Source organism: Alnus glutinosa, chromosome 13 (assembly GCF_958979055.1).
Source record: "Alnus glutinosa chromosome 13, dhAlnGlut1.1, whole genome shotgun sequence".
Classification (NCBI taxonomy): Eukaryota; Viridiplantae; Streptophyta; class Magnoliopsida; order Fagales; family Betulaceae; genus Alnus; species Alnus glutinosa.
The window spans coordinates 4,574,322-4,602,317 of record NC_084898.1 but is presented as its reverse complement, the minus strand read 5'-3'; the positions used below and the strand labels follow the sequence as shown (position 1 = coordinate 4,602,317).

The 27,996-nt window shown below is 35.8% G+C and overlaps 3 protein-coding genes across 3 annotated transcripts; 1 reads left to right on the top strand and 2 right to left on the bottom strand.

The window, feature by feature from the left end:
- Window positions 1–25: 25 nt before the first annotated feature.
- On the top strand, window positions 26–5,557 carry LOC133854356 (AT-hook motif nuclear-localized protein 5). Its single transcript, XM_062290516.1, has 5 exons — window positions 26–1,040; window positions 1,744–1,811; window positions 2,899–3,030; window positions 4,709–4,867; window positions 5,137–5,557. Exons 1-5 carry the CDS (start codon window positions 596–598, stop codon window positions 5,362–5,364), a joined length of 1,032 nt encoding a protein of 343 aa, XP_062146500.1. The 5' UTR covers window positions 26–595; the 3' UTR covers window positions 5,365–5,557.
- A 2,626-nt stretch (window positions 5,558–8,183) lies between these two features.
- Window positions 8,184–12,775, bottom strand: LOC133853652 (probable glutathione peroxidase 8). The gene is made up of 6 exons (XM_062289649.1): window positions 12,569–12,775; window positions 10,776–10,852; window positions 10,480–10,541; window positions 9,963–10,081; window positions 8,818–8,985; window positions 8,184–8,378 (listed from the first exon to the last, which is right to left on the bottom strand). Exons 1-6 carry the CDS (start codon window positions 12,713–12,715, stop codon window positions 8,340–8,342), a joined length of 612 nt encoding a protein of 203 aa, XP_062145633.1. The 5' UTR covers window positions 12,716–12,775; the 3' UTR covers window positions 8,184–8,339.
- An 8,383-nt stretch (window positions 12,776–21,158) lies between these two features.
- On the bottom strand, window positions 21,159–25,509 carry LOC133854732 (probable glutathione peroxidase 8). Its single transcript, XM_062290993.1, has 6 exons — window positions 25,301–25,509; window positions 23,833–23,909; window positions 23,573–23,634; window positions 23,053–23,171; window positions 21,912–22,079; window positions 21,159–21,506 (listed from the first exon to the last, which is right to left on the bottom strand). Exons 1-6 carry the CDS (start codon window positions 25,352–25,354, stop codon window positions 21,468–21,470), a joined length of 519 nt encoding a protein of 172 aa, XP_062146977.1. The 5' UTR covers window positions 25,355–25,509; the 3' UTR covers window positions 21,159–21,467.
- Between the last annotated feature and the right edge of the window lie 2,487 nt (window positions 25,510–27,996).

Here is a 27,996-nt window from a genome sequence, read left to right as displayed (position 1 = left end):
CTGCATTTTGCTGTCAAAACCCTAGATTTCATTTCAAATCTAGGGTTTTTTTTTTTTTCTTGGTGTGTTGAGTCATGATCCAGGCACTCTCAAGTTGTTGGCCTTGAGAGTCTGTAGCTCTGTCAACTTCTGATTTTTCTACATTTGTTGTGTGCTTAAGTTCTGTTTTGGGTTTGTGGGGGTGGAGCTGTTTCAGCTTTTAGCACCACTTTCCTTCTGTTTTTTGTGGGTAAAGGTCAAAAATTTCGTTTTTATTTTCCCCATTTTAAGAAAACCCGTGTAAAACTCTTGGTTTAGAATCTCCGTGGGTTTCTGATTTGAAGATTTAGGGTTGAAGGGGTTCCGTTTCCCTTGTTTTTCATTCTTTTTTACTGTCAAGATTCAACCTTTTTCTGTTGTTTCTATAAGCTTTTCACCACTTCAAGAAAAACCCTTGTAAAACCCTTTGCTTTGAGATCTCCATTTATGCTTTTATTTTGGGTGTTAGTTTAAGAATCTGCCGTTTAGTTAAAGATTTGAGGTTTAAGGGGTTTAAAAATACAATCTTTAGGCACTAAAATATAAGTGTTTTTGTAACTAATCAATTAGTAAATGCATGGATGGGAGGGAAGCCATGGCCTTGTCTAGTGGGTCAGCTTCATATTACGTACATAGAGGTAGCGTTGGTGGGTCTGTTTCTGGAACACAGTCTGGTGTGTTACAAGTAGCACCTGGGTTCAGACCATTGTCGAACCCGGGTATTCCGGCTCAGTCCAATGCTCGGGGCAGCTCGGTTGGACCAACATTTTCTATAGAGCCATCTCATGCCAATTTTCCTCGTGGCATTCACATAGGAGTGTCTCCTGGAGTTCCATCCGGCGAGCCTGTAAAGAAGAAAAGAGGGAGACCAAGGAAATATGGTCCTGATGGCCAAGTTTCTTTGCGACTGTCTTCTATGTCTGCTTCTGCTAATGCTATACAAGATTCAAACACGCCTATCCAGAAGCGGGCTAGAGGGCGGCCTCCTGGAAGTGGGAGGAAGCAGCAACTAGCTGCTCTTGGTAATTTTTTGTTCTTTAGTTAGTTTTGATATGTTGTCACTATCTAACTGTAGTTTAACTAAATGTTTCTATTGTAATCTGATACCGGTGTTGCGGAGAGCAATTTGATTATTATACAGTGAATTATGGTAATGATTGGTGATTATTATGCATCTGCTATATTTGCCATAGCATGGCCTCTCTTTGATTTTTTTTTTTCTCTTCCCTTAAGAAAAGAAGAGGAGAGAAAAAATTATTTAGCCTAGGGGTTTGATGGGTATTGTCGTAGCTTTGAACTAATTTTCTATATTTTTTTGGTTAAGATGCAATAATGGCGGTACTTTTCATGTTTGTTCATAACTTCCATGCAACCCTTATTAATTTGATTAATGGATATAAGTAGGATTGTTGATTAGCTCATGTCAGTCCTGTTGATCTCTGAAATTCTCAATTTGAATTGTTGATTATGAGAAATATCCTCGATTTTCTCATTTGCAAACAAACCCTCATTTCGATGAATATCTCCTGAACCTGCTTAGAAGTTATAAACTAGAGGCAATTATCGCAGAAATAAGAGGCCCTGGTCATGACTTGTTGCTTCCATACTTGACAGTCTTTAGTATAGATGGAGATGTGACTAGTAATAGATAAATTTTATGACTTTTTTTTTTGCATGTACATTGAGGTCTGGATTCTTATTCAGTTCCTTTTTTTTTTTTGCCAGGTGACTGGATGAACAGTTCAGCTGGAGTGGCTTTTGCACCACATGTTATCACTATTGGAGTTGGGGAGGTAGCTTATGTCCTTTCCAATTTCTTAGACATCTAAAATATGATGCACATATTGAGTTCACCAACTTCTTTTTTGAGGAATTTAGAAATTGAGGTCATATACATCCATAAGTGTATCTGTTTCTTTATCTTGGTTGCTGAGATAGACTCCGTTTGAAGACAGATTTCCTTCACATACTCAACTAACCTTCATCCCCATTAAATTGGGTCAGCTATGAATTCTTAACAGCCAATCAGGGTCAGCCACATGTATTATTTATTTTCATCCTACCCTCACAAAGATTTTCCATCGCATAGGTTAAAAAAAAAATGGAATGATTCCAAGGATGGAAACATAAAATTCTTTATGAGCCTGAAATGGTTTCCTTCGATAACTTGGTAGGAGTTTGTGATTCACATGGCTTTTATATGGATGGTAATAGATTCCAAAGGCCTTGTTGTTCATAGATGATAATTGGGAAAGACTGGTATTATGATGAATAAAGTATGATCCTTGATGTGTTGTGACATAAAAGCTACATGGATTTTTTTTTACAATAGATTCAATTTACATGGGGTAGTTACACATGCATATAGATGGAAATAGAGCCTATAGACTTATAGATAGCATCTGCCAAAGAATATAGATGAGGAAGAAAGTTACGTGTACGTACAAACACATGCATATACATATCGATCTGCTGCAAACATGTACATTTGCATGTATAATCAGCCTACATCCTGTTTAATTTTGGTGTAGTAGCTGTGGCTCTTAGTAAGGGCCTTTATGTTGAACCTCAGGTTTGGTGGCAACCAAACACTTAACAGATATTTCTTGGAGGCATGTTAAATCTATTCTTTAGTTATTGAGTAATGCTATTTGGAGGACTCATGTCCTTTTTGAGTCCTCCTAAAATTGATGTGGCTTTTAAAATCACTATTAGATGTGTGATAGATCACTATTGGATGTGATTTTAAAAGTCGCATAAATTTGGGAGGGCTGAACAAGGCAAGTGTCCTCCTTATAGCATTACTCTTAATTATTAGGGTAATTGTTTTTTCTTTTTCTTTGCAGGACAGTTTTTCTTTATAAGTATTTTTCCTTGCAGGACATTGCAGCAAAAATATTATCATTTTCACAACAGAGGCCAAGGGCTCTATGCATCTTGTCAGGCAGTGGTACAGTTTCTTCAGTAACACTACGGCAACCTGCATCTACGGGTGTCAGTGTCATATATGAGGTTGAAACATTCAATTATATGCTCTCTCTCTCTCTCATACACACACAATTAAGTATTCCATCATTTATGTCTTCCCTCAGAATATATTTGAGTTCTTGACTGCCTTGGAGGGGTTCCTTGCCATCAAAACGAAAAAAAGAAAGAATATATTTGAGTTCTTGGGAATTTTAGTTCTGAGGTTGAGATATGAAGTCACAAATGTTCTTTCTTTGTGCAAAGACATTTCATGCAAAACCATATGGGACCCTAGTATACAGTATGGTTTGATTGCCGATCTATTGCCAATTGCACACTGTTCTCTCCATCATTTGTATTAATTCTTATTTAGTATGGTGCTTTTTATAGTGGGTATATTTAGTATGTGTTGATACTGTTGATCTTTTTAATTATTACCAACAAATGAGAAATAAAAGCAGCTGTGTATTCGTCATTTACCTACTACAATGGCTTTTCGGCTCTATTTGTCCATTACGAACTAGTCATTTTAGGCTAAGGTTTGAGGACTTTGTTCTGGGTGTCGGGTGTGCTTATGACATGAGCTATTTTGTATGAGTTTTGGGTTATAGGCTGTAAGCCTGTTACTTTAGGGTTGGGCTTTTAAGGTGTGCTTCTAAGCTCCAAGGGTGAGGGGATGCTATAGTTCGGAAAATGAGGAAATAGGTTAGGGGAACAAAGATTGGTGGTTTTTGCTTTGAATGGATGAACTTCCTGATTAAAATAAATAGTCCTTAATTCTTTTATTAAAGAAGATTTATTGAATAGTTGCTCACTGATATTCTTTCTTGATATGTATTATCGGTCGCAATACTGAAATAAAGAATGCCCCAAGCAAGGGCCAGGTTGGTGATAGGAGGGTGGTTCTGAAATATGGGGCTCATGCTAAATTATTACTGCAGGTAAAATCGATAAATGGTGGTGGGTTCCAATTCAACAGTGTCTTTCTCTAGGGATATTGAGTTTTGTTATAGTTTTATGATGCAATTGGGTGTTTGGACATCATGGCTTGTTTAGTTCGTCGCAGAGAAAGACACTGTTGAATTTGAACAAAGGTAGTAGTGACATGTTTACAATGGCAGTGGTGGTGGTGAATTGTGCAAGTTGTGTTTGATTTGTGTTAATTTAGTGCGTAAAAAGAAAAGGCGTTAGTTGGTGCTCCTTTGATGATTGAAGGAATTGACACTGGCTGGATCTGTTGAAACTCGGGCCGGGTCAACTTCGAAACAAGAACTGAACCAGATATGTATAATGGTGGACCACTGCTGCGTATTATGAAAAGGAGAGGAAGCTATCATACATATTAATGTTGGATTAGCACTCAACCTAAGGTCAATGTAGGACTATGTGAAAGCTTGTACCAACCCAACATTGTCTTGAGCTTTCAAATTTGAGTATAATGGGAGGCCATTTTCAAAGTAGGGTGAGGTTAGGTGATGTTGTGCTGCATTGGCTTTAGAGATATCTACCTGTCATGGTTATCAATACTGTAATGGTGAATGATCATACTACTAAACAGAAATAAAAGTGGCGTATGATGTTATGCACTGTTTTCCTACTTTTCTATTTTCCCTCGTTCTGCTCTGTGCAGTTACTTTTCAGGTTTATGTCCTTTTTCACATTTCTTTTGGAAACATTTTTCGAACACCTCAGAGAAAACTGTTTGGTTTCTTGTCTTTTGTAGGGTCGTTTCCAGATATTATGTTTGTCTGGTTCTTACTTGGTTGCTGAAGATGGCGGCCCACGCAACCGGACAGGTGGTGTAAGTGTTTCCCTTTCAAGTCCTGATGGCCACGTTGTTGGTGGTGCTGTTGCAACGCTTATTGCAGCAAGCCCAGTTCAGGTATTCTCTGGGTTGCCCTGAATGTATACCTTTCTAGTCCTCATGATAATGTCATTTTACACGCGTGCTGCTTGTGGGTTGGTGAATGGATGTTTGTCGTGACCCGATATGAGTATTCTGTACAAGGGTAGGTTGTGTGTAGTGGCACGCCGCCTCCCACATTGGGGGGTGGGTGTAATTTACATGATAGTAAATGAGTATGCTTGTCTGGTGGTATAACATTTTGGTTTGGTGGGGGATCTACATGATAAATATGTTGCTCGCTGCAGGTGGTAGTTTGCAGTTTTGTACATGGCAGTTCTAAGACCAAGACCAAACAAGTGGCTGGTGCCAAAGGCAATGAGGGTTCTGAAGCTCAGCACAGTGATAAGCTAGCTACACCACCTAGTGCTACCTCTACTCAAAATTACACTCCCTCTGCAACAAGCATTTGGCCCGTTTCACGGCCGGTTGAACTGAGAAACCCCCATACCGGTATTGACTTGATGCGCGGATGAATATTTGCTGCAACAGACACATGCCAATTTTGTATATAAATGTGTTGTTGTACATGAACCGAGTCTGAGAGAATTGTTGCTTGCCCGTCTGCAGTAGGTTGAAGGGTTTGTGCTAACATGTTCTGTAACAAAGCCATCATTTTGGAGATTATCAGGAAGCAATCTTACTGAAAAATAGATGATATTTGGACAAGTGTTGTTAAATTTTCCTAGGATCATGATCAAATTCAGTTTTAAAAATGGATATTTTTTTTTTTTTTTTTTTTAAGGAAAACAAAAGAAAACATTTAAGGTACTTTTGGACAAGTTCTTATTTCAAAGAGAACTCATGATTTTAATATTGTTGTTCTGTACTTCTCTGATGGACTACAGATTATTGATCAAACTTGGTCAACTTACTTTGACATTTGTCCTTAAGAGTATATGATTTTTATCTACATTTTAAAAAAAATGTAGGTGAGAATTATACGCTTTATCATTTTGGACAGATGTCAGTTTGGTAAAGTAGGTTAGAAGAAATTATTGAGTTTGGAGGAGGAAAATTTTGTCACTTCCGATCATGTGTTGGTTAATAGCGAAATGAGAATCATGATGAACATTCTCCAATTCGTCATGGTTGTTTTAATTTTGAAATATTTCATCCTCATTCTATCATAAATAGCACCTTATTTTAAGAATTTTATTTATATCCATAACTTTTTAACTTCATAGAATGTGGTTATGATTTTGTATAGTTTTATGCTCGTAATCTTTGATCAATGAAATATTCAGATTTTTCGTAAAAAAAAAAATACTGATAAGTTAAAAACTCATCAAATTGAGTTATTTTAGACGTTTTTGGAGTTAATGTATAGCCAATTTGGATTCACATCCCCTGATTATTTGGAGAGTAATGATAGGCAAGGGTCATCTTCCCGACCCTTTCCTACGTGGAAAGGGCCATTTTAGTTTTAGAGTATTTTTTTTTTTTTTTTCAAAAAAAGAAAAAATTAAAATCAAAATTTCGAAATTTGAAAACAACTCGGATATTTATATCCATTTTGCCATTTTCTTCATTTCATAGCTTCCCCCAAATTTTATGGCCCCCGCCTATCATTACTTGTTGAAGTTTGCACTTTCTAATTGTAAATTTGCAAAATGTGATCCCATTTAAATTACTCTCTAATTTATTGGTTCTTTGATGAAGGCTCCAATATCCAAGGACTATAAAGTTCCAATATGAAATTTTATAAATACCATATTGCTCATTTTTCTAGGTCACCTAAAAATAGAGTCGCGATTTTAAAAAATTAAATAAAAATCTAAGGAGAGAGAAGGGGCGTAATTAGAATTTTTCGATTTGGGGGACAAAATTAAAAAATAAATAAATAAATAAATTTGAGAGGTAAAAAGTTAATTTTGAAAAACTTGTATAAATTTTTTTAAAAAAACTTAAAGAAACCAATTGGAACTTGGGGTGGTTCTGTCCATGAGAAGGAGCATGATCGCATTACAAAGTATATGACAAAGAAGATTGAATTATTCACTGCTTATTCTAAAAGATTAAATTAATAAAAAAATATAAATGCCATTATTTAATTAATATAATACTCCATATCAAGAGTGAGTCTAATTTTTTTTCTCAATAAATTAGACTTAACATGTGAAATATTTACTTTAAATATGAGATATAACAGAGTTTTAGTGGAAACTCCAGACCCTACCATTTTTATACGAGATTTAAATTTAAATTCATAAAATTATAGACAACAAAGATGAAGATTAAAAAAAAAAAAAAAGAACACACATATGGAGTGAGCCCCCCAACAATAAGACCCAAAGTAAATACAGTACTTGGATAAAATATGATTAAATAACTAAAAATGAGTCAAAATTTGACTCGGTCCAGTGTTTTTTGGGTTGAAAGTCAAGAAAGGCGCTGCACAAGGCGGTTTCTGATGCAGACCAAAATGAGCCTGCTTGAGAAGTCTTGTGTAACGGTAACCATTGAATATGGAGATTGCAGAAGCACCGTAAATACCCAATATGATTCCGATGACGACGAGATCCTTTCCAAAGTCCTACAATAGGGTGCCCAGACTGTTGAAGCTTGAGGGACCACAATTTATTTTGTCTCCACAGCAAAAAGTTGGACACATAAACTAAAGGAGACTAAAGTTAACCCACAAGAAAAGGAAAAGCAAAGCAACAAAGAAGCTGATGTGAAGCTCTGATCGTTAAGGGGAACAATAGGGGTTGATTTGGTAAAGTTCTAACAAGTGCTTTGAATTTTGAGTTTTAAAAAGAACTTTGAAAAATATAAAATTTAAAAATTAATTTGGTAAGAGCCACATTTTTTAAAAAATGTGTTATATGTATGGTTTGATAAAATAAAATTCATTGGGTAAAGTTTTCAAGAGTTTCTTAAATACAAAATACCTAAGTTTTGTATTCAAAACATTCGAGGAACAAAAAAACTGTTAGTCTACACGATCACGGCTGCCGCCAGCACATCAACGTTCGTTTAAAAAAATTCTGTAATTTGTTTTAAAGAGTGTGTTAGTGATGAGAACCACATCTAAAACCCTATATGGATAAAAAAATATTTGGCAGAAAGTTACTTAAAATATGGGTTAAGAGGAGGCATCTTTTTCTTGGTATTCGTGCTAAAGATATATAGAACCGCATCATTTATTTGTTATATTCTCTTTAATTTTTGTTTACCTTTTCACTGTTGTGGTTAATTCAGGATTCTTTGTTTGATTATCCAGCCCTATGTTTTTCATTGTTGAAATTTTTGTTCAAGTACTTCATATATATATATATATATATAAAACTAATTATAGATGGAGGAAGAGCTACATCACATTCAGACAAAATATTCTCCAACAAACTTTACAAGCCAGTACAGCACACACACAAAAGGCAGGCTCTTATCAAAAGCTTCAAATTTAGGATGTCCCTTCCCATGCCCCCATTCCCCCATGCCCAAGGCCTTAGCATTCCTTTACTCCCAACAGCTCCTTGATGTCACGCTGCAGTAATGCCAAAGCCAAAAAGAATCAATCACTTTGATAAAAGAAAAGATGATCTCTTGCTGTAAAGCAACTATTAGCGAGCACAAGCCAATTGAACTACGAGAGCCCGTTTGGCCCTACAATTTTGCAGGCCAAAGTGTGATTTTAAACAAAATAGCGAGAACTGTACCATTTGAGTGCCTTTTTTTAAAAAAATTTGCAGTTTGAAAATGTTAAAAAAAATTGTATTTTTAAATTATACGATTGATTGATTTTAAAAGCTAAACAACGATTTTAAAGGTCTAAATCATGATTTTTTTGATAAGAGTAACATGATTTTAAAGGTCTAAATCATGATTTTGCGAAACCCGTTTTCAAATTGTATATTTTGAAACAGAAAATCCAAATGGACCCTAAGAAAATCAAACAAACATAAAACTGCAAAACTGGCTTTCACCTCAAGGCTAAGAGGAGAAGTTGTGGGATAATAACGATCAACAATTTGCCCATCCTTGTCAACCAGAAACTTGGCAAAGTTCCATTGGATATCATCCCCGAATATTCCCCATTTGCCTAACTTCAAAAACTTATACACTGGAGCAGCATTCTCACCATTCACTTCAATCTAAAACAAGCAACAGAGCACCATATCTCACACAGGTCACAATAACTACAAGGTTGCAAACCTTACAGGGATAGCAAGGAAAGATCAGAAAATCATGTAAATTGTTTCAAACGTATTACGGTTCAAATAATCATACAGTCGTTAACACAAAGAAAGAAAATATTAAGATGCCATTTACCATAATGATATACTACTAGTACAATTTAGATTTAGCTTATGGTATATGCAATTCATGTAGCTTTGGGCTCAAACAAGTGTGCACGCACACAAATGCGCTGTGTATGCATAGCTTTTGTTTTGTTTTGTTGTTCTTTATAATAGAGAGGAGAACTTATTTTTGACAAATTTCCCATTTGGATGCAAATAAATTGTCTCTTTCATTGGGATACGGAAGACATAGTAGCCAACCATCATTTGATTGGAATAGGGGGCAGGTGGCCACCACTGGTTATTGTAGTTTGGCCCTCATAGTTGTTTAAGGATGTTAAATGAGATCACTCTCCAATATGTATATATTTCTTTTTCACGAGTGAGGAACCGGTAAAAATGATGAACCGACAAGTAAATAGGCATTATCTACCTGTCCAGTTAACCACAGGAATGGTTCCAACCAATTTTGAATTTTACAGTCAAGAGTTTAAAAATACTACTATTCACAGTCAGAACTTTTTGCAAAGCAGGGCAGTTTGCACTATGAGACCCAAGATCAATTTTTGGTGCAGTTTATTTAAGATGTCTCTCTTTTAGGCTACTTTGTCCAGTGAGCAAACATTAATAACCATGACAGTAATCATAAAATGCCAAGAACTCACCATCAAACCTCAGGCACGACAAAACCAGTCTATTTTTCTTCACCATCAATGGCAAAAGGAGAATGATTTTTTTTTTTTTTTTTTCACGTAGTGTCCCAAGAAGTGTAATTCAGAGGCAGCTGTGAGAGAGTAAATGCAACATAATACTACTATTCTCAGATTTACCTTGTCAAAGATAGGAAATTCTGATTTGAAGCGAGTGCAGACATACTCTGTAATCTGCTCATTACTCCCCGGTTCCTCCTCACCAAACTGATTGCATGGAAATGCCAGTATCTCCAAGCCTGCATCAAGCCCCCAAGACATTATACAGAAAATATAAAGAAAATATTAAAATGTCAACATGAGCTCTCAAACTAGTCATAATGATTGAATGATAAGAAAAGATAAATGCCGTACACACCAAGGGTACATGCTGCAGATTGGCTTAAGTCACAAAATCATAAAATTAATAAACAAAATGAAGAGACACAAGCTTCATATATACATGTGCACGGGCATTTGTTCATAGAAAACGAGGAAGAGATAAGGAAATTGGATCCACACTTAAAATAAACAGCGTTATTGAAATTCAGCCCAAGAATATCTCTTTTTGTTTTTCAACTATTTTATAAATGTAGTGGTTGTTGTAATGACACACACGAAACCACAATGCAATTATGCAAAGTTTCAAAGTGCAAACCTTGATCTTTGTACTTTTCATATAGCTGATTCAACTCTATGTAATTTGAGTTGGTCATGCCACTGCAAGAACAAACAAGTGACAATGAAGAAAGAGATGCCAAGGATACTCCGCATATGAAGGAAAAATTATAAGGAAAAAGATGAGGTACAAATCAACTAAATTTAACTGTATCTATGTTATATTAGGCTTAGGTTCATAAGAATTCAAAAGGCCAAAAAACAAAAAAAAGGAAGGAAGAAGAAGAAGAAGAAAAAGAAGAAAAGAAAAAGAAAAATAAACCAGATGAAGAATACCATTTGGAAGCAACATTTACAATCAGTAGGACCTTTCCCTTGTAAGTGCTAAGATCTACATCATTTCCCTTAGCATCCTGCAAGTTAAAGGAAGCATTAGCATACAAATAATAATCTCATGAAATAACTAAAAGGAATCGTTTCTCAACACTTTTCTTTTTTGACCAATTAGGAGAGGGCAAGCAAATTCCATCTTAGGAGTGTGGCATCTAGCGTGGGCCTACACCAAGTGCATATATTATGTATATAATTTACCCTAAAGTGGCAGTTAGAGGCATGCTCCTAAGACACAAAAATGGAAATAATGTAATTACCATTCTCTATAATTGAGCAGAAGTAACTAAAATTTTCTGTCTCTTATTTTCTTAAAGAGTCATATCTTCAAGCCCCCAGTTGCCCTTGTCTCTTGTACATATTCCATGCAATCCAAAGCACATAACTAGCTCTAATGAAGTTATTATCAACTGCAAAAGCTTCTCAAAGAATTTCCCATAGACATTGCTCCAACTTAAGGGATTTAAGCGTTGTAAATAAACTTCATGTGAATAATTGAGGAAAAGGTAACTACTTTAGCCCTCACTTTGTCTCTCATGTTTTCTTAAGAGTCATATCTTCAAGCCCTCGGTTACGCCTGTCTCTTGAACATATTCTATGCAATCCAAAGCACATAAGTAGTTCCAACAAACTTATTATCAAATAAAAAAGCTTCTCAAAGAATTTCCCATAGACATTGTAAAGTGAAATAGAGAAATACTTTGGTGAAAATTGTGTGGATCATCCGGTCCTCTATTCTATATATATTGAAGTATGTACTGGTTACAAGAGATAAAATAAAAGTAAACTAAGAGCTAGTTACAGAGAAGGTAATACAGAAAAACAAGTAATCAGATGGAAAGTAGAAGGTACAAAGAATGGTGAAAGACTTGCAATTTCGTGTGATTTAACTAGGCATGGAGTCTGTAGCTGAAGCAGCATGTTCCGGGACTCCCAGTTTCTCTAACATGTCTAGAGTGCAAGATAGTCTACCCGGGACTCCCGGACTTGCTTGGTAGTCCGGGACTCCCAGTTTCTCTTGAGTGCAAAATAGTATTCACTTTAATACATTGCTCCAACTCGAGGTATTTAGGCGCTGTAAATGAACCTCAAGTGCCAAATATTGTTAAATTTTAGATGAAACCAGATGGTTATTCACTGACACACTCACTTTCTAATTTACTATTTAGTATTTAGAAGGTAACACAAGGCTTCCTTTGAGAAATCATACAACCCTAAAAACCCAACCGATTTTGTTATACAGTCCTGACTGTCAAATATGTGCCCCTTAAATTAATTTTTACAGTCTACACTCCCATCCTCTTTATTCTTTGCTCATTATGCTTTTCCTTTGTAACCAATCAAAGCACCAAACCAATGGAAGCTTCTCATAAACATGATAAATAAACAAAACATTCAACATCCAAAATTCTTATATGGGTTGGTAGTTTTCACAAAAAAGAGAGCATATTTAACACTTCTATAATACTTCAGAGAGACAGAGACCAGTCGATCTTTAAAAGGATAAAGGGACCCATGTTACTATTTGGTCTAAAAGATGCAACACTAGTTCAGCACTTTGTACTCGATTAATCAACTACTGTAAACTCTATGATCCCTAAGAAACCCAACACTGGAAAAGGCATGACCATGTAAAAAATGTACTTATATTTTCCAGAAACCCCAGCTAAAATGATAAAGCAACATCTGTTAAAGTCAACTTATCATCAAAGCCCAACATGTTGAACCAAGAGACTAACCTTGACAGTGAAGTCATAGATTGATTGTGGCTGCTCCTTTGTGGGTTGGCTTGCCATCCTATAATCTGGTCTGAAGAAGAACAGCACAAATGAAAAGAGCAACACAGTGACAGCAACAGTTTGAGACAGCAGTGAAAGATGAAGCATATTGCTTTTTGACTCTTTTTTCAAGCGCTACTCTTCTTACACGTGTAGAATCTCTTTCCCTTTGTTTTCCCAAATCCCAAACACAAAACGACCACCCGATGTCGTTTCCCGATGACCCCTGTAAAAGTGATACTAGTTTGTGCCGTTTAGTGAAACAGACCGTTGCCAAAAGCCCAAAACGATAATCTTGTTTTCCAACTTTTTCTATGGGTCGGAGAGGTGTTAAGAAAGAGATACTTGATATTCTCTGTTTTCTTCTATTCTTTTCTGCTAACGTGGATTGACAAGAGAATATAAAGTAATATTTTTTTTATAAAAATATATTTTGTACATTTATTTTTTTATGTTTAATGTAATTATAAAATGATAAAGTTTTCTTTCCAACAATATGCAAAGGAAATTCTTTCAATTCATTTTATTAAAAGTATGACGTATGTTAGATTAATAGACTTATTTGTAGAGAAAAATTTTGTTCATTAAAAAGTGTAGAGTAATATTATTTAATAGACTGTCATATAACTTTGTCATACAACTTAATGATGTGATAGTGAAAATCAATCATTGGATCAGCATATGTGAAAAAAAAAATTAAGAACTAATTTTTATTGTCATGTCATTCCAGTTGTACAGCAATCATATAACAATCTATTAAAGAGCATTAATTAATAGTGTAAGTTAACACAAGCTATTTTCTAATTAAATAAACATAAATTATCTTTTTCATACAAGCCAAGGTTATAATATTTCACTAATGAGACATGCTACTTCTCCAATTCCTGTCTAACTCTCATTCAAATTTTTTTCAAATTAATCATAGGATCTGTTTTTCTACATATCAAATGATTTATTTAGAAAAAAATTGTTGGAGTTTGACAAGAGTTAGAGAAATAGCATTTCTCTTCACTGATATACCACTTTGCTAATATGGCAGTAACGCACAATCCTTTTTTTTTTCTTTTCTTAAAACATTGTTGATTCAAGCATTAATTGACACTACCACATTGGCTTGAGAGAAAAGTATGATTTCTAGCATTATTTTTAAAAATACATGAAAAAATCATGTGATCTCATTTAATAAAGTGTGATCTCATATAATTGCATCACTAGTCCATAGGTTTGGCGTAAATTACGTACTCCATGTGGTACAAAAAGTTCATGGATGGTCTTTGTGGTAAACTATAATTACAAATAACTATCTGAACCCGTTTTTTGTTCACCAAGTTAACAAAGTTTGTTAGTGGATTACAATACACATAATATTTAAAGGTTGTCTTATTATTTATATAACGTGGCAAACTGATGGATTCTGTTAACTTTGTAGACAGAAAGCAGATTCAAGCAGGGGCGTAGTTAGGTGAAGGCTTGAGGTGTCCATAACCCTCCCAAGCCCCAAGCTTTCCCCCCCGCCCGGCAAAAAAAAAAAGGAGTCTTTTTTTTTTTTTTTTTTTTTTTTTTAGTTTTGACCCCCCAGACTCTAAAAATTGGTACCGTCTCTCGTTTAGGGAGTAATTTGTAATTATAGTTTATCATAATGACCCTCTATGGACTTTTTGTACCACAAGAAATGATTCGTAATTTAGGCCAACCCTAAAGACCAGTTATGTAATTATCCCTACATTAAAAGGACTGATTTTATATTTTTATTTTAATAAATGAATAACCCGATTTGAAAAAAAAATTTGTCACAATTTTCTCTTACTCTTGCATCTCAATTAGCGGCCAGAGCGTGAGCGCTTGGAGCCAATAAAAGTATCAATATCCAGAAATTTCAAGCAGTTTTGAGAGCTATAAAAGGTTAATGCTTTGTCATATATTTTGGGTGTTATCAAGGGGAATAATGGTTTTTGAAGGGTGTTCTTTGGGGTTTTTTTTTGAAGAAGAATTTTGCAGAGAGATAAAAGTGAGTGTTTTATGCTATAAATTGTTTGTTAATGTTTTTGTTTTGAAAAGAATGAAGAAAGAAGATTTAACAAACAAAGGTGAATGCTTTCTCTTATTTTTTGGGTGTTATCGCGGGAATAATGGTTTTGAAGGGTGTTCTTTTGTTTTGTTTGAATAAATATTTTAATATTACATAAATGCGAGTGTCGGTATTTTAGATTGTTTGTTAATGTTTTTGCTTTGAAAAAAAGAGGGAGATTTAACAAAGCTGAATGCTTTCTTTTATATTTTGGATGTTATTATAGGGAAAATGGTTTTTCGAGGGTGTTTTTTAGTTTTTGTTTGAAAAAAATGTTTTGATATGACATAAATGTAAGTATTTTATGTTTTGGATTGCTTATTAATATTTTTGTTTTGAAAAGAAAAAAAGAAAAAGAAAAAAAAGAAAAAAGGAGATTTAACAAACAAAGTTGATTCTCTTTTTACTTGCTAGTTTTGGATCAACCTCTTACCTCTCTCTCTCTCTCTCTCTCTCTCTCTCTGTGTTTTCGGTCTCTAAAGACATGTTTAAGGAAGAACAAGTCATCAATTGCTTTTTGAATCGGTGTTTCAAACAAGCACCACCTTCTTTGGCTCGAAAGTTGCAGCATGCTCTAGCCACTTGAGATACGAGAGAAAAGAGAAAGAACAGATTTTTTCTATTTTATTAGTGCTATTTATTTTTGTTCTTGATCTTGCTGGGTATTTTTCTTTTTCTCAAACAAACTTACTATACTTCTATTTAAAAAAAAGGCTACTGGGTAAACTTAAAATACAAGAACCCAACAGGAAGAACTGATACAGATATTTGAGGTGAGTGGGATTCCAACTTAAGATGTGAGTGTCTACACCTTGCTGCACACAGATTCACCACTTGGGTACAACCGTACAAGAAGCTTGAAGCAGTTTTTTGAGGGCTATAATGCTGCGTCATTCAAAGGTGAATGCTTTCTCTCATATTTTGGGGGGCTGGGATTGTTGGGGGGCAAGTATTTCTTTCCTGAAATGTATAAATCCACTGTAGTGGATATGCCTTAATATGATCCCTGACCATTTGAGTATCTCTTTTTGCTTGCTTTTTGGGACCTACCTCTGTCTCTGTGTTTTCCTATTTGTTGTGTAACCTAGAGGTGTCTCCCAATACTTGCTGCTTTGTGTTAATTCACTCCATATGCATGTTTTTGTTCTTTTTATGACAACATATACACCAATACAATTCTATAAAGTACCTTCAACTTTATATGAGATTCTTCTTTTTAAGATTTCACAAAATCCGAATTCCGATTTATAAGATGCTCAATGCTGAATTTTCATGCAACTGGAAATTATGAGTTTGCGCGTTTCGGGCATATGCTGCTCTGATAGTACAATGAATCAAAATTATGCAAATATTCTTTTGCGCCTCTGTTAGGCTTGTAACCGTCCATTCTTGTCAAAGATAATAAATTTCGATCTTGTTGGAAAAGTTTCCCTATAGCCGAGAAAATACCTAGGGGGTAGCCACGTTCCCCATATGTCGTGTATGCGATGCGAGTTTTTTTTTTTTTTTTAATAAGACACTTTGGTTTTTATCTCTTTCGAAATTTCTGGAATGCATCTTATAAGTTCTTGTTTGTGTAACTCTTTGCATCTACTGGAAAGCACAGTCTGAATGTTCTCATTGTTGCTATAGTACAAGGCTTTTGTAGATTTATGTTGCCTATTTCCAAGGGCTATAAATAATTAGATATGTGTTGGTGCTCTAAGTTTTTAATTGAAGGCATGGTATTTTCATCAACTAAGTTTGATAAGAGCTCATCTGAGAAATGTTTTACTCTGGCCACTTTTTGTCACAGGAAGGACTTCAAGAGATGTGTGTGATGCAGGAGCCACAAGGAGGATGAAGAAACTTGATTAGTTATCTATTATCCTAAGATTTATAATTTTCATTTTCTAGTTTTAGTAAAGGCATTTTAGAAACTTAATAAAATCTGGGAAGGAGCAGATTTATTTTATTACAAAAGGGTTTTATATTTTTCCAATAGGGCTTGAGCTTGGTAAAGTTCTAACAAGTGCTTTGAATTTCGAGTTTTGAAAAAGAACTTTGAAAAATATAAAATATAAAAATTAATTTAGTAAGAGCCACATTTTAAAAAAATGTGTTACATGTATGGTTGATAAGATAAAATTCATTAGGTAAAGTTTTCAAGAGTGTTTCGAAATACAAAAACCTAAGTTTTGTTTTCAAAAAATACAAGTAGAAAAAAGTAAAATAAAATTGCTAGTCTATACAATCGTGGCTGCCGCCAGCACGTCAACCTTCATTTAAAAAAGTTTTGTAGTTTGTTTTGAAGAGTGTTAATGACGAGAACCACATCTAAAACCTATAGGGATAACTGATATTTGAAAAAAGGTTTTTTAAAATATGGGTTAAGAGGAGACATCTTTTTCTTGGTCTTCGTGCAAAAGATATATAGAGCCACATCATTTACTTGTTGCATTCCTTTTTGCTTACCTTCACTGTTGTGGTTAATTCAAGATTCTTTATTTGGTTGTCCAGCTCTATGTTTTTCATTATTGTAATTTTTGATGAAGTACTTCCAAAAAAAAAAAAAAAAAAAAAAACTATCATAGATTGAGGAAGAGCTTCATCACATTGAGACATAATGTATGGAATAATTCCATTCATGATGGCCTAAGAAGAAGAGACAACATAACTCTCGAAAAAGTTCCATCCCGAGAGGTGGATATTAAGCAGCCAAGATAGCAGGACTCTCGGGGTAGTCCAATCCCGAAAAATAAACACCAGACAATTATTCTCGAGCATACGAGACAAGATGTATAGTCAGATTGGCTCTCAGGAATGTAGACCTCCCAAGACCAAGATTCAATTTAGCTAGCAAAGGCCCGGGACAAGCCTGTCCCGGGAACCCAACTATTGATCGCATCCCAAGAAATCCGGATTAGATCCCCACGATTTGAAGATAGACGTTATGGTTATTATCTCTCAAAATTGTGCCTAGCACCTGAAAATTCGAGATTGAAGATCAATCCCGAATATTCAGGAAAATGTCTCACTTGGAGGATAATAAAGGAGGAATCTCGAGATTATAGGAGGGAGCCCAAGTCTGAGTCAGCCTCAGATGATGCTCCCAAGCCAAAGAATATGAAACCCTAGCAGTAAGGGTGTTCATTACACAGTCTATAAATAGTCCGCAACCCCAGGTATAAACTCAGACTAAATTTTGGAGAATGAAGTAGACTCTTTCCCTAACAGAAACTAACTTAAGCATCGGAGTGAGACCCTTGAAAGGGTCTCTTAGTATTTGTTATTTTGTAGAGATCTTGAGGAGCTTGAAGAACGTGCTGTGTTCACGTCATACCTAAAACTATATTAACAGTTTGGCGTCGTCTGTTGGGAACGATAATTTCTCATAAAAAGAAATCTGCAATGGTGATGAATACACGTTTAAGCAGCTGGATCAACCGACAATACAGAATTCAGCAGGAGTCGGTTAATCAGAACAATCCATAGCCTCTACCGTTTCCTCCCCCGGGCGGTGGAGACCAAGATCACATAGCAGCGTTGGAAGCTCATATTGAAGCCCTGATGCAACAAAATAGAGAATTGCTGCTCAGAAATATGGGACAACCCCATCCCAAGATGAACCTGGATGAGTGTGAGGAAGAAGAGCGCAACAGCCATGTCAATGGCCAAGATGACTGAGAGGAGGATCGTTGGGTAGACGATCATCAAGAAGATAATTTTCGAAAAATTGATCCTCGAGAATTTAGAAACAGAAGGCTCAACCGTTACGGAGACCAACGGGAGGACGAAGGAGACTTGAACAAAATAATGACCGAGTTGGATAGAAGATGCACGTATATGGAGATGGAAATGAAGGACAAAAGCAAGTCCCTAATGGTGGATAGGCTCTTGTCAAGTACTGACTCGCCCTTCACTAGCCGGGCAACAAACTACCGACTATCCGAGAAGGTCAAGGTCCCTCAGATCATGAGTTACACTGAAGACGGGGATCTTCTTTGACCATTTGGAGAACTTCCGAGCCCACCTAAACCTTCATGGGACATCCGATGAAGTAGCATGCTAGGCCTTCCTTTTGACTCTATCAGGGAATGACCGAGACTTGTTTAGGAGACTGCCCCCCAATTATGTGGACCAATTTAAGAAGGTAAGCAAGATATTCCTGATAGAATTCCTGGCTTTTTTGACGTGAAAGAGGCCGTCCGGATATCTATTGAGACTGAACCAGCATAGCAATGAGACTCTTAAGGAGTTTGTGACCCGGTTCTATCGGGAGAAGATAACGATTGAGAATCCAATCGAAGACATGGTTTATGCCACCCTCTATCAGGGCATCTCACCCGAGGAGCCCTTGATGAGGAAGTTGACCCGGAAGCAACCGAGCACCATGCAAGGCCTGATGGATAAGGAAGAAGAATACATCTATTAGGAAGAGACGCTGAAGGCAATGGCCAATTTAAGGCCATCCCGGGATAGGTCCCCGAAAAGAAAAAGAAGAGAATTCAGGAAGGCTGAAAGGAGAGATTAGGGGAGGGTAAAAAAGTTCACAAATTGCAACTTTACGCCTCTGAATGCCGAGATATCAGAAGTCCTCAAGGAAATCAAGAGAGATTCGGAGTTTCGAAAGCCACTGAAGATACCAGGAAACCCTCCATAAAAGAATGATGGCAAATATTGCGATTTTCATGGGCAAAGAGGCCATTACACCGAGGGGTGCATAACCCTAAGACTGTTAATTGAAGAGCTCATAAAGAACGACAAGCTAGTCCAGTTCTTGGGAGAGCAAATGAATCAACCATAAAATAACCGGCCTCAGAATTGCCGAGACTACCAGCCCCGAGATTGGCCTCATCCAAATGAGCGGGATCAGGAGAATGATCACCAGGAGGATGAAGAAAGAAGGGAGGACCAGAAAAGTAGGAGCCCGCGGCGTAGAGAACCTACGCAACGTGAGATTATGCCCGAGATCAGGTAGAGAGGACTTTCGCAAGTCCCGGGCAAGACTTTCTCCTTTTAAGTTATGTTTTAAAGAACAAGAGACAAGATAATTTTTTCAATTATAATAAAGACAAAAAAAATTCCCCAGATTTTTTGGAATGAGTATTTTTCAGAATAAAAGAATAGTGCTGACTTAAGCATCGGAGCATTCCCGATCTAGAGACCGGGAACTTGTTGATGTCACTTCTTTTACAGGAAGGAGAAAGGTAGCAAGCAAAACTCTTGATTAGTCCTATACCGGGAGCAAGAGGAAAGAGTATCCCGGTTAGTCCTACACTAGGAGCCAAGGAGAAAATCCTGCAGAAAAAACAAGGAAAGTCTCTCGGTTAGTCCTACACCAGGAGCCAGGAAGAAAACCTTGTAGAGAAAACAAGGAAAGTCTCCCGGTTAGTCCTACACTAGGAGCCAGGGAGAAAACCCTGCAGAGAAAACAATGAAAATCTCTCGGTTAGTCCTACAGCGGGAGCTAGGGAGAAAACCCTGCAGAGAAAACAAGGAAAATCTCTCGATTAGTCCTACATCGGGAGCCAGGGAGAAAACCCTGCAGAGAAAACAAGGAAGAATGGGGGGTATGATCAACACTTAGATTTTGCAGGCATTCATAAGGCAAGTCTCTCGGTCAGTCCTACATCGGGAGCCAAGGAGACAACCCTCCAGAGAAAACAAGGAAGAATGGGGGTTCGGATTTAACCCTTAGGTTTGCAAGATAGCAGGTTCTCTGAAGAAGCCAATGCTTGGATTTTCCGAGACATAGAATTCCCATTACTTGAGCTTCAGAAAAGGGAATTGGGGTAACTGTTGGGAATAATTTCATTTAGGTCGGCCCAAGGAGAGACAACAAAACTCCCGAGAAAGTTCCATCCCAAGAGGCGGATATTAAGCAACCAAGATAGCAGGACTCCCAGGGCAGTCCAATCCTGAGAGATAAATACCAGGCAGCTATTCTCGAGCATACGAGACAAGAGGTACAATCAGATTGGGTCCCAGGAATGTAGACCTCTCGGGACTGAGATTCAATTTAGCTAACAAAGGCCCAAGACAATCCTGCCTCAGGAACTCAGCTATTGACCGCATCCCAAGAAATTCGGATTAGATCACCATGATCTGAAGATAGGCATTATGGTTATGATCTCTCGAAATCGTGCCTAATACCTGAAAATCCGGAATTGAAGATCAATCTTGGATATTCAGGAAAAGATCTTGCTTGGAAGATAATAAGAGAGGAATCTCGAGATTACAGGAGGAGGAAGCCCGAGTCTGAGTCAACCTCAGACAGCGCTCCCAAGCCAAAGAATATGAAACCCTAGCAGTAAGGGTGCTCATTACACAGCTTATAGATAGGCCCCAACCTTAGGTATAAACTCAGACTGAATTTTGGAGAATGAAACAACCTCTTTCTCTAGTAGAAGCTAACTTAAGCATTAGAGCGAGACCCGAAAAGGGTCTCTTAGTGTTTGTTATTTTTGTAGAGATCTTGAGGAGCTTGAAGAACATGCTGTGTTTACGCCATACCTCAAACTGTATTAACATATAATATTCTCCAACAAACTTTACAAGTCAGTACAGCACGCACACACAAAAGGCAGGCTCATATCAAAAGCTTCAAATTTAGGATGTCCCTTCCCATGCCCCCATGCCAATGCCCAAGGCCTTAGCATTCCTTCACCGAAGAGCTGCATCACTTTCACACATAATATTTCCCAACAAACTTTACAAGTCCGTACAGCACACACACACAAGGCAGGCTCATATCAAAAGCTTCAAATTTAGGATGTCCCTTCCCATGCCCCCATGCCAATGCCCAAGGCCTTAGCATTCCTTCACTCCCAACAGCTCCTTGATGTCACGCTGCAGTAATGCCAAAGCCAGAAAGAATCAATCACTTTGATAAAAGAAAAGATGATCTCTTGCCGTAAAGCAACTATTAGGGAGCACAACCAATTGAACTAAGAGAGCCCTTTTGGCCTTACACTTTCGCAGGCCAAAGTGCGATTTTAAACAAAATTGCAAAAACTGTATCATTTGAGAGTGCGTTTTTAAAAAAATTGCAGATTGAAAATGTTAAAAATATTTGTGATCTAAAATCGTATGATTGATTTTAAAAGGTTAAACAACGATTTTAAAGGTCTAAATCAAGATTTTACGAAACGCGTTTTCAAATCGATTATTTTGAAATCGCACGTTTTGAAATAGCAAATACAAACAAACCCTAAGAGAATCAAACAAACATAAAACTGCAAAACTGGCTTTCACCTCAAGGCTAAGAGGAGAAGTTGTGGGATAATAACGATCAACAATTTGCCCATCCTTATCAACCAGAAACTTGGCAAAGTTCCATTGGATATTATCCCCGAATATTCCCCATTTGCCTAACTTCAAGAACTTATACACTGGAGCAGCATTCTCACCATTCACTTCAATCTAAAACAAGAAACAGAGCACCATATCTCACACAGGTCACAATTACTACAAGGTTCCAAACCTTACAGGAATAGCAAGGAAAGAGCAGAAAATCATGTAAATTGTTTCAAAAGTATTACGGTTCAAATAATTATACAGTCATTAAAAATATTAAGATGCCATTTACCATAATGATATACTACAAGTACAATTTAGATTTAGCTTATGGTATATGCAATTCATGTAACTTTGGGCTCAAACAAGTGTGCACATGTGTGCGTGCACGCACAAATGCACTGTGTGTGCATATACCTTCTGTTTTGTTTTGTTTTACTTTATAATAGAGAGGAGAACTTATTTTTGACAAACTTCCCATTTGGATGCAAATAAATTTTCTCTTTCATTGGGATACAGAAGACATAGTAGCCAACCATCATTTGATTGGAATAGGGGGCAGGTGGACACCACTGGTTATTGTCGTTTGGCCCTCATAGTTGCTTAAGAATGTTAAATGACATCACTCTCCAATATGTATATATTTCTTTTTCACGAGTGAGGAACCGGTAAAATTGATGAACCAACAAGTAAATAGGTATTATCTACCTGTCCTGTTAACCACAGGAATGGTTCACACCAATTTTGAATTTTACAGTTAGAGTTTAAATATACTACTATTCACAGTCAGAACTTTTTGCGAAGCAGGGCAGTTTGCACTATGAGACCCAAGATCAATTTTTGGTGCTGTTTAATTAAGATGTCTCTCTTTTAGGCTACTTTGTCCAGTGAGCAAACATTAATAACCTTGACAATAATCATAAAATGCCAAGAACTCACCATCAAACCTCAGGCACGACAAAACCAGTCTATTTTTCTTCACCATCAGTGGCAAAAGAAGAATGATTTTTTTTTTTTTCTCGTAGTGTCCCAAGAAGTGTAATTCAGAGGCAGCTGTGAGAGAGTAAAAGCAACATAATACTACTATTCTCAGATTTACCTTGTCAAAGATAGGAAATTCCGATTTGAAGCGAGTGCAGACATACTCCGTAATCTGATCATTACTCCCCGGTTCCTGCTCGCCAAACTGATTGCATGGAAATGCCAGTATCTCCAAGCCTGCATCAAGCCCCCAAGACATTATACAGAAAATATAAAGAAAATAGTAAAATGTCAACATGAGCTCTCAAACTAGTCATAATGATTGAATGATAAGAAAAGATAAATGCTGTACACTCCAAGGGTACATGCGGCAGATCGGCTTAAGTTACAAAATCATACAATTAATAAACAAAATGAAGAGACACAAGCTTCATATATGCATGTGCACGGGCATTTGTTCATAAAAAATGAGGAAGAGAGAAGGAAGGAATTGGATCCACACTTAAAATAAACAACGTTTTTGAAATTCAGCCCAAGAATGTCTCTTTTTGTTTTTCAACTATTTTATAAATGTAGTGGTTGTTGTAATGACAACCACGAAACCACTATGCAATTATGCAAAGTTTCAAAGTGCAAACCTTGATCTTTGTACTTTTCATATAGCTGATTCAACTCCATGTAATTTGAGTTGGTCATGCCGCTGCAAGAACAAACAAGTGACAATGAAGAAAGAGATGCCGAGGAAACTTTGCATATGAAGGAAAAAGATGAAGTACAAATCTACTAAATTTAACTGTATTTATGTTATATTAGGCTTAGGTTCATAAGAATTCGAAAGGAAAAAAAAAAGGAGAAGGAAGAAGAAAAGAACAAGAAAAATAAACCAGATGAAGAATACCATTTGGAAGCAACATTTACAATCAGTAGGACCTTTCCCTTGTAAGTGCTAAGATCTACATCATTTCCCTTAGCATCCTGCAAGTTAAAGGAAGCATTAGCATACAAATAATTAATCTCATGAAATAACTAAAAGGAATCGTTTCTCAACACTTTTCTTTTTTGACCAATTAGGAGAGGGCAAGCAAATTCCATCTTAGGAGTGTGGCATTTAGCTTGGGCCTACACCAAGTGCATATATTATGTATATAATTTACCCTAAAGTGGCAGTTAGAGGCTTTCTCCTAAGACACAAAAATGGAAATAATGTGATTACCATGCTCTATAATTGAGCAGAAGTAACTATTTTAGCCTTTTCTCTGTCTCCTATTTTCTTAAAGAGTCATATCTTCAAGGCCTCAGTTGCGCCTGTCTCTTGAACATATTCCATGCAATCCAAAGCACATAACTAGCTGTAACGAAGTTATTATTAAATACAAAAGCTTCTCAAAGAATTTCCCATAGACATTGCTCCAACTCAAGGGATTTAAGCGTTGTAAATAAACTTCAAGTTCCAATAATTGAGCAAAAGGTAACTATTTTAGCCCTCTCTCTGTCTCTCATGTTTTCTTAAGAGTCATATCTTCAAGCCCTCAGTTGCATCTGTCTCTTGAACATATTCTATACAATCCAAAGCACATAACTAGCTCCAACAAACTTATTATCAAATAAAAAAGCTTCTCAAAGAATTTCCCATAGACATTGCTCCAACTCAAGGTATTTAGGCGCTGTAAATGAACCTCAAGTGCCAACTATTGTTAAATTTTAGATGAAACCAGATGGTTATTCACTGACACACTCACTTTCTAATTTACTATTTAGTATTTGCCTCATTGTCTCAATGACTCATTATAGAATGCTTAACCCAGCAACACAAGGCTTCCTTTGAGAAATCATACAACCCTCAAAACCCAATCGATTTTCTTATACAGTCCTGACTGTCAAATATGTGCCCCTTAAATTAATTTCTACAGTCTCCACTCCCATCCTCTTTATTCTTTGCTCATTATGCTTTTCCTTTGAAACCAATCAAAGCACCGAACCATGTGAAGCTTCTCATAAGCATGATAAATAAATAAAACATTCAACATCCAAAATTCTTATATGGGTTGGTAGTTTTAACAAAAAAAAAAGAGCATATTTAACACTTCTATAATACCTCAGAGAGACAGAGACCAGTCGATCTTTAAAAGGATAAAGGGACCCATGTTACAATTTGGTCTAAAAGATGCAACACTAGTTCAGCACTTTGTACTCGATTAATCAACTACTGTAAACTCTATGATCCCTAAGAAACCCAACACTGGAAAAGGCATACCCATGTAAAAAATATACTTATATTTTACAGAAACCCCAGCTAAAATGATAAAGCAACATCTGTACAAGTCAACTTATCATCAAAGCCCAACATGTTGAACCAAGAGACCAACCTTGACAGTGAAGTCATAGATTGATTGTGGCTCCTTTGTGGGTTGGCTTGCCATCCTATAATCTGGTCTGAAGAAGAGCAGCACAAATGAAAAGAGCAACACAGTGACAGCAACAGTTTGAAACAGCAGGGAAAGGTGAAGGATATTGCTTTTTGACTTTTTTTCAAGCGCTACTCTTCTTACACGTGTAGAATCTCTTTCTCTTTGTTTTCCCAAATCCCAAACACAAAACGACCGCCCGATGTCGTTAATTAATAGTGTAAATAAACACAAACTATTTTCTAATTAAAGAAACATAAATAATCGTTTTGTACAAGCCAAGGTTATAATATTTCACTAATGACACATGTTAGTTCTCCGACTGATGTCCAACTCTCATTCAATTTTTTTTCAAACCAATCAAATGATCTATTTTCCTACGTATCGAATAGTTTATTTTAAAAAAAATTGTTAGAGTTGGACAAGAGTCAGAGAAATAACATTTCTCTTCACTAATATATCACTTTGCTAATATGGCAGTAACACTCAATCCGTTTTTTTTTTTTTATTTCTTTTTTAAACATTGTTGATTCAAGCATTAATTAACACCAACACATTGGCTTGAAATAAAAGTGTGATTTTTAGCATTACTCTTAAAAATACATATAAGAATCATGTGATCTCATTTTAAAAAGTGTGATCTGATATAATTGCATCACTGATTCATAGAGTTGGCCTAAATTACAAATCACTTCATGTGGTATAAAAAGTTTATGAATGGTCATTGTGGTAAACTATAATTACAAATCACTCTTTGAACCTTTTTTCGTTCACTAAGTTAACAAAGTCTGTTAGTTGATTACAATATAAATGATATTTAGAGGTTGTCTTACTATTTATATGATGTGGCAAACTAACGAATTTTGTTAACTTGGTGGACGAAAAACGGGTTTATGAAGTTATTGTAATTATAGTTTATTACAAGGACCCTCCTTGAACTTTTTGTACCACAAGGAATGATTCATAATTTATGTCAATTTCAGGGACCTGTGATGCAATTATCCTTACAATATAAGGACTGATTTTATATTTTTATTTTAAGAAATTAATAACCCGATTTGAAGAAAAAATTTGTCACAATTTTCTCTCACTCTTGCATCTCAAGCGGCTGGAGCGTGGGCGCTTGGAGCCAAAAAGAAGGCTTGTTTATCGGAAACACCCGTTCAAAATGCAATTGATGGCTTGTCTTACAACACAATAAAAGTATCAATATCCAGAAATTTCAAGCAGTTTTGAGAGCTATAATGCTGCGTTGTACAAAAGGTTAATGCTTTGTCTTATAGACTTATATTTTGGGTGTTATCAAGGGAATAATGGTTTTTGAAGGGTGTTCTTTGGGGATTTTTTTTGAAAAAGTATTCTGCTGAGAGATAAAGGTGAGTGTTTTATATTAGAAATTGTTTGTTAATGTTTTCGTTTTTAAAAAACCGAAGAAAGAAGATTTAACAAACAAAGGTGAATGCTTTCTCTTATATTTTGGGTGTTATCATCGGGATAATGGTTTTGAAGGGTGTTTTTTGTTTAAAAAAATATTTTAATATGACATAAAGGTCGGTGTTTGGTATTTTAGATTGTTTATTAAAATTTTTATTTTGAAAAAAAAGAGAGATTTAACAAAGATGATTACTTTCTTTTATATTTTGGGTGTTATCGCGGGGATAATGGTTTTGAAGGGTGTTCTTTTGTTTTGTTTGAAAAATATTTTAATATGACATAAAGGTGAGTGCCAGTATTTTAGATTGTTTGTTAAATTTTTGTTTTTTAAAAAAAGAGGGAGATTTAACAAAGATGATTGCTTTCTTTTATATTTTGGATGTTATTATAGGGAAAATGGTTTTTGAAGGGTGTTTTTTAGTTTTTGTTTGAAAAAATGTTTTGATGTGACATAAATGTAAGTATTTTATGTTTTGGATTGCTTATTAATATTTTTCTTTTGAAAAGAAAATAAGATAAAGAAAAAAAAAAAAAAAAAAAGGAGATTTAACAAACAAAGTTGATTCTCTTTTTGCTTGCTAGTTTTGGATCAACCTCTTACTTCTGTATGTGTTTTCGGTCTCTGAAGACATGTTTAAGGAAGTACAAAGTCATCAATTGCATTTTGAATCGGTGTTTCAAACAAGCACCCCCTTCTTTGGCTTGAAAACTGCAGCATGCTCTAGCCACTTGAAATACGAGAGAAAAGAGAAAGACCAGATTTTTCTGTTTTTTTAGTGTTAAAAGTTATTTGGAATGTACTAGTCTGTTCGGCGAAAAAGGAATACTCGAAGTTTTTTTTGATGACTTTGATGATCATAAGATGATTAGTTCAGATTTACAGCTTTGTTTTCTTAAATTATTTTTTCTATTGTTAAGTTATATACACAAATTTCGATGATTATGAAAAGACGAGCTTAAATCTACAACCTTGTGTTCTTTATTTTTTTTTAAGGTAAGTTACACAAACCAACATGAATGTTACAAAAAAGAAAAGAAAAGAAAAGAAAAAGGGTACCATTTGAGATCAAACTCATTGGATATTTTTGTGCTATTTATTTATTTATTTTTGTTCTTGATCTTGCTGGGTATTTTTTTTTTTCTCAAACAAACTTACTTTACTTCTATTTAAAAAAAGGCTACTGGAGAAACTTAAAATACAAGAACCCAACAGGAAGAACTGA

Excerpts from the sequence above, each read along its gene's own strand:
- LOC133854356 (XM_062290516.1), top strand. The coding sequence starts at position 596 with ATGGATGGGAGGGAAGCCATGGCCTTGTCTAGTGGGTCAGCTTCATAT. Across the intron at positions 1,041-1,743 it reads GCAGCAACTAGCTGCTCTTG|GTGACTGGATGAACAGTTCA; the intron begins GTAATTTTTTGT and ends TTTTTTTGCCAG. Across the intron at positions 1,812-2,898 it reads TCACTATTGGAGTTGGGGAG|GACATTGCAGCAAAAATATT; the intron begins GTAGCTTATGTC and ends TTTTCCTTGCAG.
- LOC133853652 (XM_062289649.1), bottom strand. The coding sequence starts at position 12,715 with ATGCTTCATCTTTCACTGCTGTCTCAAACTGTTGCTGTCACTGTGTTG. Across the intron at positions 10,542-10,775 it reads GTAAATGTTGCTTCCAAATG|TGGCATGACCAACTCAAATT; the intron begins GTATTCTTCATC and ends TTGTTCTTGCAG. Across the intron at positions 8,986-9,962 it reads AATTTCCTATCTTTGACAAG|ATTGAAGTGAATGGTGAGAA; the intron begins GTAAATCTGAGA and ends TGCTTGTTTTAG.
- LOC133854732 (XM_062290993.1), bottom strand. The coding sequence starts at position 25,354 with ATGGCAAGCCAACCCACAAAGGAGCCACAATCAATCTATGACTTCACT. Across the intron at positions 23,172-23,572 it reads TGAAAAGTACAAAGATCAAG|GCTTGGAGATACTGGCATTT; the intron begins GTTTGCACTTTG and ends GGCTTGATGCAG. Across the intron at positions 22,080-23,052 it reads AATTTCCTATCTTTGACAAG|ATTGAAGTGAATGGTGAGAA; the intron begins GTAAATCTGAGA and ends TTCTTGTTTTAG.